Source organism: Peromyscus californicus, unplaced genomic scaffold, assembly GCF_007827085.1.
Source record: "Peromyscus californicus insignis strain IS unplaced genomic scaffold, ASM782708v3 Scaffold_2__1_contigs__length_46816999, whole genome shotgun sequence".
Classification (NCBI taxonomy): Eukaryota; Metazoa; Chordata; class Mammalia; order Rodentia; family Cricetidae; genus Peromyscus; species Peromyscus californicus.
Genome location: NW_026294540.1, coordinates 11,904,595 through 11,918,856, shown reverse-complemented (window position 1 = coordinate 11,918,856; position 14,262 = coordinate 11,904,595). Strand labels below are relative to the sequence as shown.

The 14,262-nt window shown below is 49.0% G+C and overlaps 2 protein-coding genes across 7 annotated transcripts in view; one reads left to right on the top strand and one right to left on the bottom strand.

Moving 5' to 3' along the window:
- Tmem116 (transmembrane protein 116) overlaps positions 1-4,395 on the bottom strand; it is a 98,244-nt gene extending 93,849 nt beyond the window's left edge. For 2 of the 5 annotated variants that reach the window (XM_052755253.1, XM_052755254.1), the window contains exon 1: positions 1,699-4,395. In XM_052755253.1, coding sequence (XP_052611213.1) covers positions 1,699-1,998 — 300 coding nt within the window. In that variant the 5' untranslated portion in view covers positions 1,999-4,395. The remainder of the gene's footprint in view (positions 1-1,698) is intronic. The other 3 variants (XM_052755255.1, XM_052755256.1, XM_052755257.1) reach the window with 3 other exon arrangements.
- Positions 4,396-6,111: 1,716 nt separating this feature from the next.
- Positions 6,112-13,073, top strand: Erp29 (endoplasmic reticulum protein 29). 2 transcript variants are annotated; one of them, XM_052755249.1, is made up of 3 exons: positions 6,112-6,335; positions 10,492-10,630; positions 12,280-13,073. In XM_052755249.1, the coding sequence occupies exons 1-3, from the start codon at positions 6,192-6,194 to the stop codon at positions 12,777-12,779; spliced, it is 783 nt and encodes a 260-aa protein (XP_052611209.1). In that variant the 5' UTR covers positions 6,112-6,191; the 3' UTR covers positions 12,780-13,073. The 2 variants fall into 2 exon arrangements, with proteins under 2 accessions (XP_052611209.1, XP_052611210.1); XM_052755250.1 differs by having other exon boundaries at positions 6,222-6,335; positions 10,419-10,630.
- Positions 13,074-14,262: the final 1,189 nt, after the last annotated feature.

Here is a 14,262-nt window from a genome sequence, read left to right as displayed (position 1 = left end):
GCTTCTCTGTATAGCCCTGAATGTTCTGGAACTCACTCTATAGACTAGGCTGGCCTTGTTTAACATTATTTTTAAGGCAGGTTTCATGTGTTGTATCCCAGGATGATCTTAAACTAGCTACATAGTCAAGGATGACCTTGAACTTCTGATCTTCTGCCTCTACTTCCTCAGTGCTGTGATACAGGTATGTGCCACCACACCGGGTTTATGTAGTGCTATAGATGGAGCCCAGAGCTCTGTGCATGCTAGAAAAGCACTCTACCAATTGCAATTCATCCCGAGACCCCCTCTTACACTCTATCAATTTGTGTAATTCATTTTCTCTTTTACTAAGGTAAACTCAAAAATGGGTTTTTCTGAGCTTTCTATACACACACACCCTTGGGGGTGGGGGGAATCTAAACAATGTCTTACCCTTTCCTCACAAGGTCCTAATGACAAAACAAAGTTTGATCCCACCAGGTAGCTAGTCTACCCTAGCTAACTAATGAGTTCATTAGGGTTACTTACATAGCATGGGTGAGAAGTTACAAGCAGGAGCTTTGGTGACCCTAAAGCAGCCACATTGAAGGTCTGCACCCAGCATGGTGAAAACTAGCCCACAGCTGCATGCATGGTGCTTCCTTCCTAGTTCTTCCCAGCCTGTATGCTCCAGCTCCTCCCTAAGCCACACAGAGTTAGGGCAGAATTGCATACAACTGGTTTGGGAGGAGTGGCTGGATACTCAGGTGAGGGTCCTAAGTAAGGCCCTCGCATCCCTCCTAGGAGGGAATGTTAACAGTCATTAACATTAACAGAATGTTATCAGTTGTGATGACCGTTTGGAAGTGGGCACACCTGATCTGAAGATGGTGGCAAATTAGGCTTGGAAGACAGTCCTATATAATATACACATTAAGTTCTTTTTCTCAGACTTACCAAAGATTAGATGTAGCTAGTTTTCCTTCCTAGCCCACGGTCAGGACAAATCTCTCTCACCTGCCAGTCCCATAGCTGCTCAGACCCAACCAAGTAAACACAGAGACTTACATTGGTTACAAACTGTATGGCCGTGGCAGGCTTCTTGCTAACTGTTCTTACAGCTTAAATTAATCCATTTCTATAAATCTATACCTTGCCACATGGCTCTTGGCTTACCGGCATCTTCACATGCTGTTTGTCATCGTGGCGGCTGGCAGTGTCTCTCTGACTCAGCCTTCCACTTCCCAGCTTTATTCTCCTCCTTGTCCCGCCTATACTTCCTGCCTGGCCACTGGCCAATCAGTGATTTATTTATTGACCAATCAGCAACACACTTGACATACAGACCATCCCACAGCAATTAGATTCTGCTATCTTTGATGACATGCAATTATTGGATACATACAGTAGTTAATTACAGTGCTAAATTCTTTTGTTTGTTTTTTTTGAGACAGGGTTTCTCTGTGTAGCACTGGCTGTCTTGGAGCTCGCTCTGTAGACCAGGCTGGCCTCGAACTTACAGAGATCCACCTGCCTCTGCCTCCCGAGTGCTGTGACTAAAAGTGTGTGCCACCACTGTCTGGCTATCCAAAGTCTCTTAACATTGCGTATATGTGCTTTTTTTTTTTCACTGTCACAAGCATTTTATGCCAGAAACTGACATATTTGTGTCTTTTCACGTCAGAATTTACTAACAATACATTCACCAAGCTATTTGGTTTACTGGCTGCAACTTACCAAGTAATTTTGAATCCAGGAGTATGGATCCTGGCAATCATGGGTCCTTTTATTCCAGAAGTAGTTACTGCCACTAACTCTTAGCTCACCCATTACTCTGTCATCCAATAATATGTTTACACAGACTACAGAACAGCCATAAGAGTTACAGATGCCGCAGAGTTCTGAGAGGCGGTCCTGATACAATCTCAATTCAAATTCTGCAGGGGCCTTAAGAAGCGTCTCACTAGACACAGGCTCAGAGTTGTCAGCACAGGCCCAGGTGTCTGGCCGTTTCAAACGCTGAAGTGGACAAAGCATCACAGGATGGAGAAGCTGCACTCAGGCTGGAGTCTTGGAACAGAGAAAGAAGGCTTTCACTTCTGTCAGTGTCTTATATTGATGGGTCAAAATGAGGACACTCTGTACAGTTCCAGGTGTGGGTATATCTGGGGCAACACGTTTAGAGTTCATATGGAGTCTCTGCTTTGATTTGATATGGTCCCAGGCAGCATTGCTTATTCACACAGAACAAATGCTGTGTCAGTTGGTACATCCTGGTGCCCTGACAGACAGTTGTTGACTTGTGTGAACACAACACAGAGTCATTTTTCCTTGGCACTTAGCTTCAAAAATGTGTTGCACTTTTGCCAGAGAGCAGCAATTGTACACAATGGAGTAAGCCAGGGTAGGCTCAGACGGTTCTTCCACGTGAATCAATTTGTTTAATCAAAGTCTCATGAATTCTTTTTTTTTTATCCAGACAGGCTTTCTCAGTATAACAGTCCTGGCTGTCCTGGAACTCACTCTGTAGACCAAGTTGTCCTTAAACTTACAGATATCCACCTGCTTCTGCCTCTTGAGTGCTGGGATTAAAGGTGTGCACCAACGCTGTCCAGCAACCACTACTCAGAATTCTGTCCTACAAAACATCTTTTTGTTTGAGACAGGGTCTCTCACTGTGTGGCCCTGACTGGGCTGGAACTTGCTTTAGACCAGGATGATCTTGAACTCACAGAGATCTGTCTACCTCTGTCTTCTGAGTTCTAGTAGATTAAAGGGGTATGCCACCATGCCCAGGCTTCCTGCAAAAGCTTGATTTCACTTTTCTTCAAGCACACACTTGGGGGTGGAACATTAGAGTATGCACATGTCCTTCTACTCAGTTACCATCCCATCCCAAACTTTTTTTTTTTTAAATATTATTAGTTCTTTGAGAATTTGATCCTATTTACTCTCCTCCTCCTAGATCCATATCCCTTTCCTTCCCACCCAACTTTGGATGCTTTTTGTTTTCTCTGTGTAGCTCTGGCTGTCTTTGAACTTGTTTTGTAGACCAGGCCGGCCTCAAACTCACAGAGATCCACCTGCCTCTGCCTCCCTGAGTGCTGGGATTAAAAGCGTGCGCCACCACCACCCAGCTATGTATGCTTTTTTAAATTGCTGGATTTTAACTTCTGTCATCTCCTTTAATATTGCAATAGATACTGAGCTGCCTTCAGCCTTCTCCCTTCTGATCTGTTCCCTTCATCGGCTTTTCTTCTTTAAGCAAGGGTCTCACTCTACAATCCTGGCTGACAGTCTGGTTTCCCATTCACAGAGAACCACCTGTCTCAGCCTGAGCACTGAGATCTAAGGCATGCACTACCATAACCAGCTGCAATCTCTTTTTTCTTGAAGGGACATCAGGCCCGATGGATTGGGGCCCACCCGTACGATTTCATTCAGTTGTAATTATTTCTGTAATTATAATAACTATCTCTCCAAATGCAATCACAGTGCATGTGAGGCACACAATTTCATCCATGACTAGGACACAGCTTATTCTAAACTCTTCCTCAGATTTTCTCTGGTCTCCATGGCTCTCCTTCTCAGGAAGGGCCCAGTAAGATTGGGATTAAAGGTGTGTCCCACCTCGCCCAGCTTTCCCTTCATCCGTGAGTGATGTTTTTATACATAAATCCGACAACACTCCAATTAAAACCTCTGGTGGCTTTAAACCCCTTAGTGAGAACCTTTATTTTGCCTCCTAGTTTGCCTTTTCACAGATTCATGGTGTCCAACATGCTTGACCATATCTGTCACTAACTAGCACTGTTTCCCTTTGCTTCTCAAATGCTTCCTCCCTTTCAACGTCATGCTCTAAATCATCTCCCGGATACAACGCTGACACTTCTGAGCAGGAATGACTAGTAATACTGGATCTTTTAGGGTGGAGAAATACCCTTACAGTGATTAAGAAAGAGATGAGATAGTAAAGATGTAATACTTACTGGGGAGATGGCAGCCCTGGAGGCCAGATACACACAATTCAAGATGTGTTAAGCGAGAAGACAGGGAAGGACCTATAGGTCTTAGGACATAGCAATGTCCAAATATGTTTCCTGGGGGAGAGATTTTATTGGTAGGCTTAAAGTAAGTAGGTATGAATGTCAGGAAGTCACACTGTGACCGAGTGGTGGTATGCCATACCTGCACAGCCTGTGCTAGATGTGAAGGTAAGCATGGTCAGTCAAGAGGAGGGCATCTAGCTGGCTATTAGAGGGGTGACTCCTGGTCAGCAGGTGTAGAAGGCACAGCTATCTAGAACCACCATACAGAAAACCAGAGCTATACAAGTACAAACTGTGTTAAGAGATTACTGAAGGGGCTGGAGAGATGGCTCAGCGGTTGAGAGCATTCGGCTCTTCTTCTAGAGGACCAGAGTTTTTTTTTTTTTTTTTTGGTTTTTTTCGAGACAGGGTTTCTCTGTGTAGCTTTGCGCCTTTTCTGGAACTCACAGAGATCCACCTGGTTCTGCCTCCCGAGTGCTGGGATTAAAGGCGTGCGCCACCACCGCCCGGCTAGAGGACGAGAGTTTAATTCCCAGCACCCACACGGAGGCTTAAAACCACGCCTAACTGCAGTTTCACATGCAGCACACCCTTCTGGCCTCCTCTGGCACCAGGGACATACATGGTGCGTATAATATACAGATAGATAAAACATTCAGGTGCATAAAAAATAAATAAAACTTCTTAGAAGTGACTACTGAACCCTATTTCTAGCATGAGAAAGTACAATTTATGGTCAACACGGATGCCAAGCAACATAAAATTGTGAAGATTTACGACATTAGCTAGATGTGATAATGCACACAGTATTTGGGAAGCCAAGGTGGGAGGATTCTGAATGGGTGGCCAGCCTAGGCTACATAGACACCTTGCTTCAAAAGAGGGGTGGGGAGGCAGGTAAGATGGATCACTCCCCATATTAAAACACTGCTGAGGTGAATGTGTAGGAACTATATGTGTGTGTGTGTACGTGTGTGTCTGTGTGTGAATATGTATGCACGTAGAGGTCCAGTGGCCAACCTATTTTCCTTAAATGATACCCTGATCTTTTTTTTTAAACCTCTCTAAACGTGGAGCTCACGGATTCAATCAGGCTCGATTTGGGGACCTTCCTGCCTCTGCCTAACCAGTACTGCTACGTGTGCTACATACACACCCACCTTGTTTTGACACAGGATCTCACTAAGTTTACTCTGGATAGCCTAGAACTCAGCTTTTTCCTTGGGTGCAGAGGATGGAACTCATTTGGGGTGGGAATGGGGGGGCTTGAATTCAGTCCTGGCCTCCAACTCCAGAGGTCAGCCTGCCAGTTTCCCTAGCACTGGGAGTGAGGGCCTGCGCTGCCACACACACAGTCTGCTGGGTTTGATCCCTGTATACACGGCATTCCTTCGATCCTTGACGGCTGTGCTGAATTCCCACGGGCACAATCAGAACACGGCATAAAATGGTCAAAAAAGGATGCTTGTTTTCTCACTACACATGCGAGCCGGGTCTTGCCACCTTCCTGCCTCGGTGTGCTGAGGTTATGGGCATGTGCCACCTACCTACCACACCTGACCACAACGAGGATACCGACCAGGCCTTTGCCCAAGCTGCTGGGGCAGGGGAGGCCACAGGGCCCAGGTAGCCCGTGGGCCTGACCAGCGCTGCAGCCTGAGGGGGCCTGCAGCCTACGAGGGCACGGCGACGACGACCACGACTAACCGAGGGAGGCGGCGGGTCCCGACAGGCAGCATGACGGCCGAGCGCCGGGAAAGGCGGGGACACCCGAGGCCTCGTCTTCTTCCAAGGCGAGGGGAGGCAGCACGGGACGCGTGGGAGCTTCGCCTCGCGCCTCTGCTCCCGCGAGAACGCGGCGGGCGGGGGACCCGGCCTCGGCCGGCGGCGACGAAGAGCGCGTGCGCGACAGCCTCGCCGCCGTCACCACCCGCTCGCCCCCATCACGTGGCCGCGCCCTCGGCTTCGCCCGACACGCATGCGCGGCCGGCGGACTCTCCATTGCCCCGCCCCTCCCTTCCCAGCCCTAGGGGAGTCACGGAGCCCGGGGGAGGGGCCACTGGCGCGCACGCGCGCTCGCGGGACCGCCCCCCGCCCCGCCCCCGAGTGACGTGAGAGCCCCCTCGGAGCGCTCCGGCCGCAGTTTTCCTATCGCCCGCTCCCCGTACGTAATCTGCTGTGATGGCTGCCGCGGCCCCTGGCGCCGTTTCCCTGTCCCGGCTGCTGTCTCTTCTCCTGGGCCTGCTGCTCCTCTCCGCTCCGCATGGCGGCAGCGGCCTGCACACGAAAGGCGCCCTTCCCTTGGACACAGTCACTTTCTACAAGGTAATGAGGACTGGGGGGCGGGAGGGGGGGGTGGTGGTCGTGCGCAGGTGCAGCTGGACGCCCGTGGGAGCGCGCGCCCATGAGGACGTTGGGCCCCCGAGGGGTGGCAGCAGGAGGCCCCGTGTTGGCAGAGCAGGGGCGCACGCTGACCACCCGGCACCCCTCGCCTGGGCGTTGCAGCACGGGTACTCGCTACCTCCTTTTTACAAAAAAAAAAAAAAATGCAGTGAAGGGAACTAAGTGTCCCTTCCCTTTATCTATAGGGAAAAGACAATGCCGGGAGAGATCCAATCCACGAGTCCCAAGTGGAAGACCGAAGGGCGGGGCGAGGTCGACGCTCCTCGGCTCCCTGATGGGGTGGGGGGTGGCGGAGAGAACTCAGCCCGTTAACATGCGAGTCTGATCCCCCTCTTCTCTGAGGATGGATTGCAGCCTGGTCGGCAGTGTGTACACCACGTTCAGATAGCACGCGGACCCCTACAAAATACAAGGGTTAAAGGTGCAGTTCTGCCACCTGTAGAGAGCATCTTGGGGCAGAGAACGAAGAAGCGCCACTACCCCCTTTTTTTTCCCCCAAAATCTGGTATCCAGGTCCGGGTAAACGGATAGTGGAAATGTTGGAGGATGAGAGCAGTGGCCTGTGTGGACCCAACCTCGTCCTCATGCATCTGTGTCCAGCCACCAGCGGCTTTTCAGTTCCCCTATTGGGCGAGCTAAGAGTGGAGAGAAGTAGTCATTTTCTTATTTTGTTCTCATGGTGAGGAAGTGAAAAGCAGAAGGGAACTCTAAATGCGCCTGTCTCGAGTGGCTGGACACGTCTACTTTGGAAAGGACCCTGCACGTGTAGCCCATTCAGCCTTGTTCTTAGGGATTTAAAGAAAGAAGCCTGCCATATTATTAATCACCCACTCAACTCCGAATAGTCTAAGTTGCTCTATACAGCAGTCCAAGTGTGAATAAAGGAGACATTTAGCACCATCAGTTTAAACCAGTCGGTGCCTCTTCATCTTTACCAACTGCCCCCCTGCTCTGGGCTGTCATCACAGAAACCCCACTGGCTCCTGCCTGCACCTTGAGGTTCCACTTAATGGAGCAGGAAGCCCTGTAGGGAGTGCCCCTTGTCACTGCTCAGTTCCTAGCCATTCGCCCCCTTGTCCAATCTGCTCTAGCCAGCACAAGCCCTTCTGACTGTTCCTAGCTCACAGCTGTTAGTACATCTGCACTGTTCCTTGTGACTGGAATATTCTTTGCCAGGTCTTTGAAATAAGTTACTTCACATTGGTTTGTCTTAGGTTAACTATTACCCCCTCAGGTGCTTTCCTTGCTTTCTCAGGCCCCTGGGCTTAAATTCAGCCCAGTTGCTGTTTTTGTTTGTTTATTTTTTAACTTGTCAGTTTCAAATCTCCCATGGTAGAATATGACATGCTTATGAAGTACCTGATCTATTTCTCTGACTCTCTACACAGCATACCAGATTTGTTATTGAGCATCTAATATGACAGTTGATCTAGTATGCTGTGTTCACGTGAATGAACAGGTGTCTATATGCTTTGCCTTTCAGTGATTTCCAACTTAGAAAAGATTTGTCTTGGTGTTATTTTTGACCTTCACTAGGCGGCTTCAGTAGATGAGAGCCTCTATGTTGATCGTTGCTGTGTTTCAATTAGAATGGTGTCTGGGCCATGATGGGCTCTTAGCAGCTTCCTAGTCAGTGAACAAATAAACAATTTCAGCCAGACAATGGTGTCACACACAGAACTGGTGAGGCAGAGGCAGAAAGGTCATGAGTTCAAGGCCAGTCTAGGCAACGTAATGAGACCTTGTTTTAAAGATCCCAGGGAAGGGCCTATGAGGTGACTCGGCAGGAAGGCACTTCCGCCAAGCCTGACCATCAGAGTTCAGTCCTCTGGCTCCTCGTGGTGAAAGGAGAGAACTGACTCCTACGCACACAGTACGCATGCACAAGGGCACCACTGCATCCTATTAACTCAACTTTCCTTTCTACTCCAGTGTCCGACCACCCTATGATGACTGGTATTCTGTATTACAATGTAGGCCCCCTGGTAGGGATCCCGTGTTGTGCTTTGGGAACACCATGCCACTTCTTACTACCTTGCAGCATCAAAACTGTTAGAACTCTCTTCAGACCATTTCTCAGTGTTTGCCAGACGTCAGTCAGACACTGGGACTCGAGGAGTGCACCAGAACATGGGCCATGGTCCTTATCCTTAGAAATGCACACCCAAGTGGAAAGGACAGAAAATAAGCAAATAAGAAAAGACAGTTTCAGAATGAGATGGGAGAGGGTTAAGGCTGTGAAGTAATAGGTGATTGGGACATTTAAACTGAGCCTTGAATGACAGAGGCAGTCAAGAGAACCCAGGAAGAGGCTTCCTTCCAGGCAGCACGCTAGAACTAGTGTTGAGCAGAAACAAGGCCAGCTGGGCCACAGGGATATGATCCCATTTATATTTTCAGTCTTGCCTGCTGCTGAGCCCTTAGAGCTCTGACTTTTTGGTGTCAGTGACCTGATGTCCCTAAGCAGTGTTAATATCCTTAAATATGTAAAACCAAGTGAATGTTAAAAAAAAATAAGTCCTGCCGGGCAGTGGTGGCCCATGCCTTTAATCCCAGCACTCGGGAGGCAGAGCCAGGCGGATCTCTGTGAGTTCGAGGCCAGCCTGGGCTACCAAGTGAGTTCCAGGAGAGGCGCAAAGCTACACAGAGAAACCCTGTCTCGAAAAACAAAACAAAACAAAACAAAAAAAAGTCCTTTTTACCTCCAGTGATTGCCTGTGATGAAAATATGACAGTTTGGGATTGCTGGACTACAAGCATGAGAAGGTTGATGGAGGCTGGAGAGATGGGTGAGTGGTTACCAGCCAACACTGCCCTTACACCCATGCCAGGCAGCTTACAGCCTGTAACTCTGGCTCCAGGGATCAGACGCCCTCTCCTGGCCTCCTTGGGTACCTGTACTCAGATGCACATAGCCACATATACAGAATTAGAAACAATAAAAATAAATTTTGTTTTTTTAATTTGAAGATGGGTAGGCAATATTACTGGCCAAAGCTAGCTAGATAAAATGTGTGCATTGAAAGGAGCCACCAAAAGGAAGTCAGTAAGTTAAATATAGACTCACCTGAAGCTCCATTCCCAGTAAACCAAAGGAATAGAATTTGTGTGCTTAAACAAAACATGTATGTGAACATTTAGGGCAGTGCTCTCTACAGTAACCAAGAGGAAGAAGCAACTCAATCTATCAGCTGATGTGTGGTTTACTGGGAGTGGGGTGAGGGTGGGGGGTGTCAAAGCCCTAAGCCAGAGTATGGTGATGTATGCATGTACCCTCAGCTTCATTTGGGAAGCTGAGACAGGAGGATCAGTGTGAGCTAGTCTGGGCTACATAGGCCCTGTCTCCAAAAGAAAGGAAAAAAGAAAAGGCATCGAGTCCTGACACGGGCTAGAACATGAACAAGTTTTAAAAACATGGTAGGCAGCTGGGTGGTAGTGCATGCTTTTAATCCCAGCACTCAGGAGGCAGAGACAGGCGGATCATTGTGAGTTCCAGGATAGCCAGGTCTAAACAGAGAAACACTGTCTTGAAAGAAGGGAAAAAAAAAAGATTGAGAAATATTTCATTAAATTAACTTTACCACAATTAAAATTCTGGCCTTGACAGTTTAAGACAGAGATGTAGCTAAAGGGAACTCTGGTCTTAAGAGATGACATTGATCCAAGTCTGGCCTCTCAACAACCTTCTACTGACCTGAACCTGCTCAGTTCAGTTCAAACTCTGGCCTCTATGGCCAAAGCATCCTGAGTGTTTGGTGTTTACCGAGAAAGACCCCCTGAGATGGCAGAGAACGGCAGTGTCTGCTAAGGTCTCCTTGGTATTGTTGAAAGACACTGGAGGGGAAGGCCTCAGTTCTTTCTCCACTACAGTCTTTTCAGTGTGAACAAATGCCCAGTGTGATGCCCAGCAAAGGAAACATCCTAAGCATTAGGGGAATCAGTGAATGATAGCATGGGACAGCTTGTCTCCTGTGTAGGCTCGCTTCCACTCTGTTTCTTAAACAGGGGTCCCTTGGGAAGGGGAATTAGCCCCAAAGGTCCCTGAACACCCGACTTGCTCAGCTCTATGCGCCCTCAGGTCATCCCCAAAAGCAAGTTCGTCTTGGTGAAGTTCGACACCCAGTACCCCTACGGTGAGAAGCAGGACGAGTTCAAGCGGCTGGCTGAAAACTCGGCCTCCAGCGATGATCTCTTGGTGGCAGAGGTGGGGATCTCAGGTATGGACAAGTCCAGGATGACTGGGGAGGGGCCTGGGAGGAAGGAAGCTAGGGCTCATTTCCCTGCTGGGAGGGGGACTAATACCCCCTGAGCCATTCCCTCGGAGACATTGGTTGTGTGGTCTGTCAGAAGCTAGTGCCTGCAGCAAGCTTAGGCAGAGCAGGGGCTGCTGTGGGACCACAGGGGATCCCATAGCTGCCTGAAGGGATGCCCCCTCTTCCCAAACCTTCACCTGTCTGACTTCCCTTGAAAACCGAGTCCCTCCTTGCAAGGCCGGGGACAGGAGGAACGCCATCTTGTCTTCATTTCAGCTTTTATGCCAGTGCTGGATTCTGGCAGTTAGCTGAAATAAGCTGCTGCCACTAGTAATCAATGGGCAGTTTCTATAGCTGAGGTCACCAGCATCCAATGGTACAGTCCAGAGATCTGCAGACACTGAGTTTCAGGCCCGTCTTGAATGGTGCATCATCACCTTCACTGGGAAGACCCTGGGAACTTCCTGCAGTCTGGTGGCAGTAGAGCTGGCTGGCGCACTTCTCCAGGGCAGTTAGTCAGTTCCCTCAGCACTTGGTGAATAACTGCAGCTGGGAAAAACATTCATCCTGCATCCACTGTGTACCAGGCCACTGTGCTGCTTTCCACGAGTTTTGTCCCTGACACCTCTGTGAAGGAGTTCTATGGGACTGTCACCTGTGTCTCAGACCAGTGGCCTGATGCTTAAGACTTAATGGGCCAGTTAAATGCCACACCTAGGGGGCTGGAGAGACGGCTCAGCGGTTAAGAGCACTAGCTGCTCTTCCAGAAGACCTGGGTTCAATTCACAGCACCTACATGGCAGCTCACAACTGTCTGTAATTCAGCTCCAAGAGATTTGATACCTCAGACATCCATATAGTCAAAACACCGATGGACATAAAGTAAAAATCAGTCATTAAAAAAAAAAAAAAAAGAAGGGCAGACTAGGAGGAACCCCTGGCAGCCATCACCAGCTTTTAGCCTTGGAGAAAACTATGCCTATTGGGGGGTGGGGGTGGGTCAGAGCTGCCACCATACAGTGAGCACTTCACTTCTTCACAGATGTGTGTTCCCTCACTGGTCTTCCTACAGCCTTTGTGAGGCAGGGCCTGTGTTGCGTCAGTGTTCACTAAATACTCCCCTTTTCTATAAAGCTGAAGCCAAGGTGGCTGTATGTGGCTCGTGACCTCCAAGCTCAGTCCCTGCCCAGACCTTCTCACGCTAGCCCCAGATCTTCACGTGGCTGACTCCTCTGAAGTCAGATTCTGCAGCCTGGATCATAGCCTGGATCACACAAGCTTCCTCACTCCCAAACTATGCCCTGCACAGTGTCTCCTGTGCTGTAGATTACAAGCTCTTTGCAGCCTCGGAGATCTGAACTGTGACTAGGCCCTCACACCCACAACAGGTTCTAGCACACGTTGGATACAATATTCCAAAGATCTATTGTTTCCCCCAAAGTCTCTGAAAGACACAGTAAAGCCACACAGCTAAGGCATGTTAGGAAACAAATTGAGACCCAGGTCTCTGGTGAAACTTCACATTGCACAGCCAACTTTTCACTCTCTCCCTCTGCTCAGCAGGCCCCACAGTAGTGTTATACTAGTTCCTCATGTCTGGTTTCTGTTCGCAGACTACGGTGACAAGTTGAACATGGAGCTGAGTGAGAAATACAAGCTGGACAAAGAGAACTACCCAGTCTTCTACCTCTTCCGGGACGGGGACTTTGAGAACCCTGTACCATACAGTGGGGCAATTAAGGTCGGCGCCATCCAGCGCTGGCTAAAGGGGCAGGGGGTCTACCTGGGCATGCCTGGTTGCCTGCCTGCCTACGATGCCCTAGCAGGCGAGTTTATCAAGGCTTCCAGTGTAGAGGCCCGCCAGGCCATCTTGAAACAGGGGCAGGATGGCCTCTCAGGTGTGAAGGAGACGGAGAGGAAGTGGGCCAGCCAGTACCTGAAGATCATGGGGAAGATCTTGGACCAAGGGGAAGACTTCCCAGCCTCAGAAATGACGCGGATCAGCAAGCTGATAGAGAACAAGATGAGCGACAGCAAGAAGGAGGAACTGCAGAAGAGCTTGAACATCCTGACTGCCTTTCGGAAGAAGGGGGCTGAGAAGGAGGAGCTGTGACAGAGCATAAGGGGTTTCCAGGGTTTGCTGGGGGCGGGAAGGGGAAAGCCACCTGTTGGCTGGAGGCCCCTGTGGGGTACAAGGAATGGTGGAGCAAAGCAGTCCTGAGCCAGAAACCTGAGCTCTGAGTACGCCTGGACATTCATGCTGCTGAGACCATACTTAGGACATCCCTAGAGCCAGTGTGTGGAGAGCCTGTGTGCTCAGTTGAGGCTGGTGAGATGCCCCCCCACCCCCAGAGGAATTGGTGCTACAGAGGAGTTAATTCTGAACAAATAAAGTCTGTTTTGGTTAGATGGTTTTCTTTCCAGATTGTACTTTTGACCTGTGATTTGAGTTCCGTTTTGAGATTTAGCTGTTATGGCTTCCTCTCTTCCCCGCACAAGGCACTACCTCCTGGAGAATCATGAATGGCGAGGACAGGGTGCTGTCTGCCCTCTGGCCTTACCAATGAACAAGCAACAGGGCATTATCTTTCATGCTTTCTCTAGAGCAAATTCTTAGTTGTACTAATGTACTATTTTTAGAATTTATACAACCAAAGCCAGATGTGGTGACACAGCTGTAATCTGACCACTATGAGGACCAGCCTGGGGTAACTGAGATCCTATAAGTGCTCAACCAGATGAACAATCATTCCAATTTAAAGATTTAAATTATAAACTACTTTCCAACAGTATCACTTGCTGTAAGTTACTCTCAACATCAACTTTTTTTTTTTTTAACTTTCAAGTCAGGGTTTCTTTGTATAACAGCTCTGGCTGTCCAGGAACTCGCTCTGTAGACCAGGCTGGCCTCAAACTCGGAGCTCTGCCTGATCTGCTTGCCTCTGCCTTCCGAGTGCTGGGATTGAAGGTGTGTGCCACCACTGCCTGGCAAAGCTGACTTTAAACGGACTCCCCCCCCCCCCCTTTAGAGCACTGTGGCTCCTCCGCAGACACAGCTGTCAGAAGGGCAGGCCTCTTCTGTTCCCCACGCCTGCAGACTGCTACTTAAAGAGATTCGGGAAACAAACGCTGTGTTCAGTTGGATCAAGCCAAACAGACAGTTGCTTAAGCCAGGGCTGTGAACCATCCCCACACTTAAGTGTCCCTGCTCACAGTACAGAGTTTACATCTCAGGAACGAATCTGAGATCCAGAGGACCTAGTGTTTTCAGTGATTTCTCTAATTTTATGTGTCTGAATGCTTGCCCGCATGTATGTACGGACGCAATGTGCATGTGCATGCAGTGGCCATGGAGGCCAGAAAAAGGTGTTGGGTTCTCTGAAACTAACGTGGGAGATGGTTGTGAGCCACTCTGTAGGTTCTGGGAACCAAATTCAGGTCCTCACAGCTCTTAACTACTGAGCAAGCCATTTCTCTAGCTGCTAATATTTTCATTTTTAATTTTAATCAAAATCCTTTCTAGTCTCCTTGGGTGCTTCTGAAACACAGATTTACCTTAGCTGTTCTAGTTTATACCCATATCTAGGCCAGCCAAC

Bases quoted from the DNA above. Each gene is read 5' to 3' on its own strand.
- Erp29 (XM_052755249.1), top strand. From the start codon at position 6,192: ATGGCTGCCGCGGCCCCTGGCGCCGTTTCCCTGTCCCGGCTGCTGTCT. The intron at 6,336-10,491 runs GTAATGAGGACT...ATGCGCCCTCAG, and splicing joins ACACAGTCACTTTCTACAAG to GTCATCCCCAAAAGCAAGTT. The intron at 10,631-12,279 runs GTATGGACAAGT...TTCTGTTCGCAG, and splicing joins GGCAGAGGTGGGGATCTCAG to ACTACGGTGACAAGTTGAAC.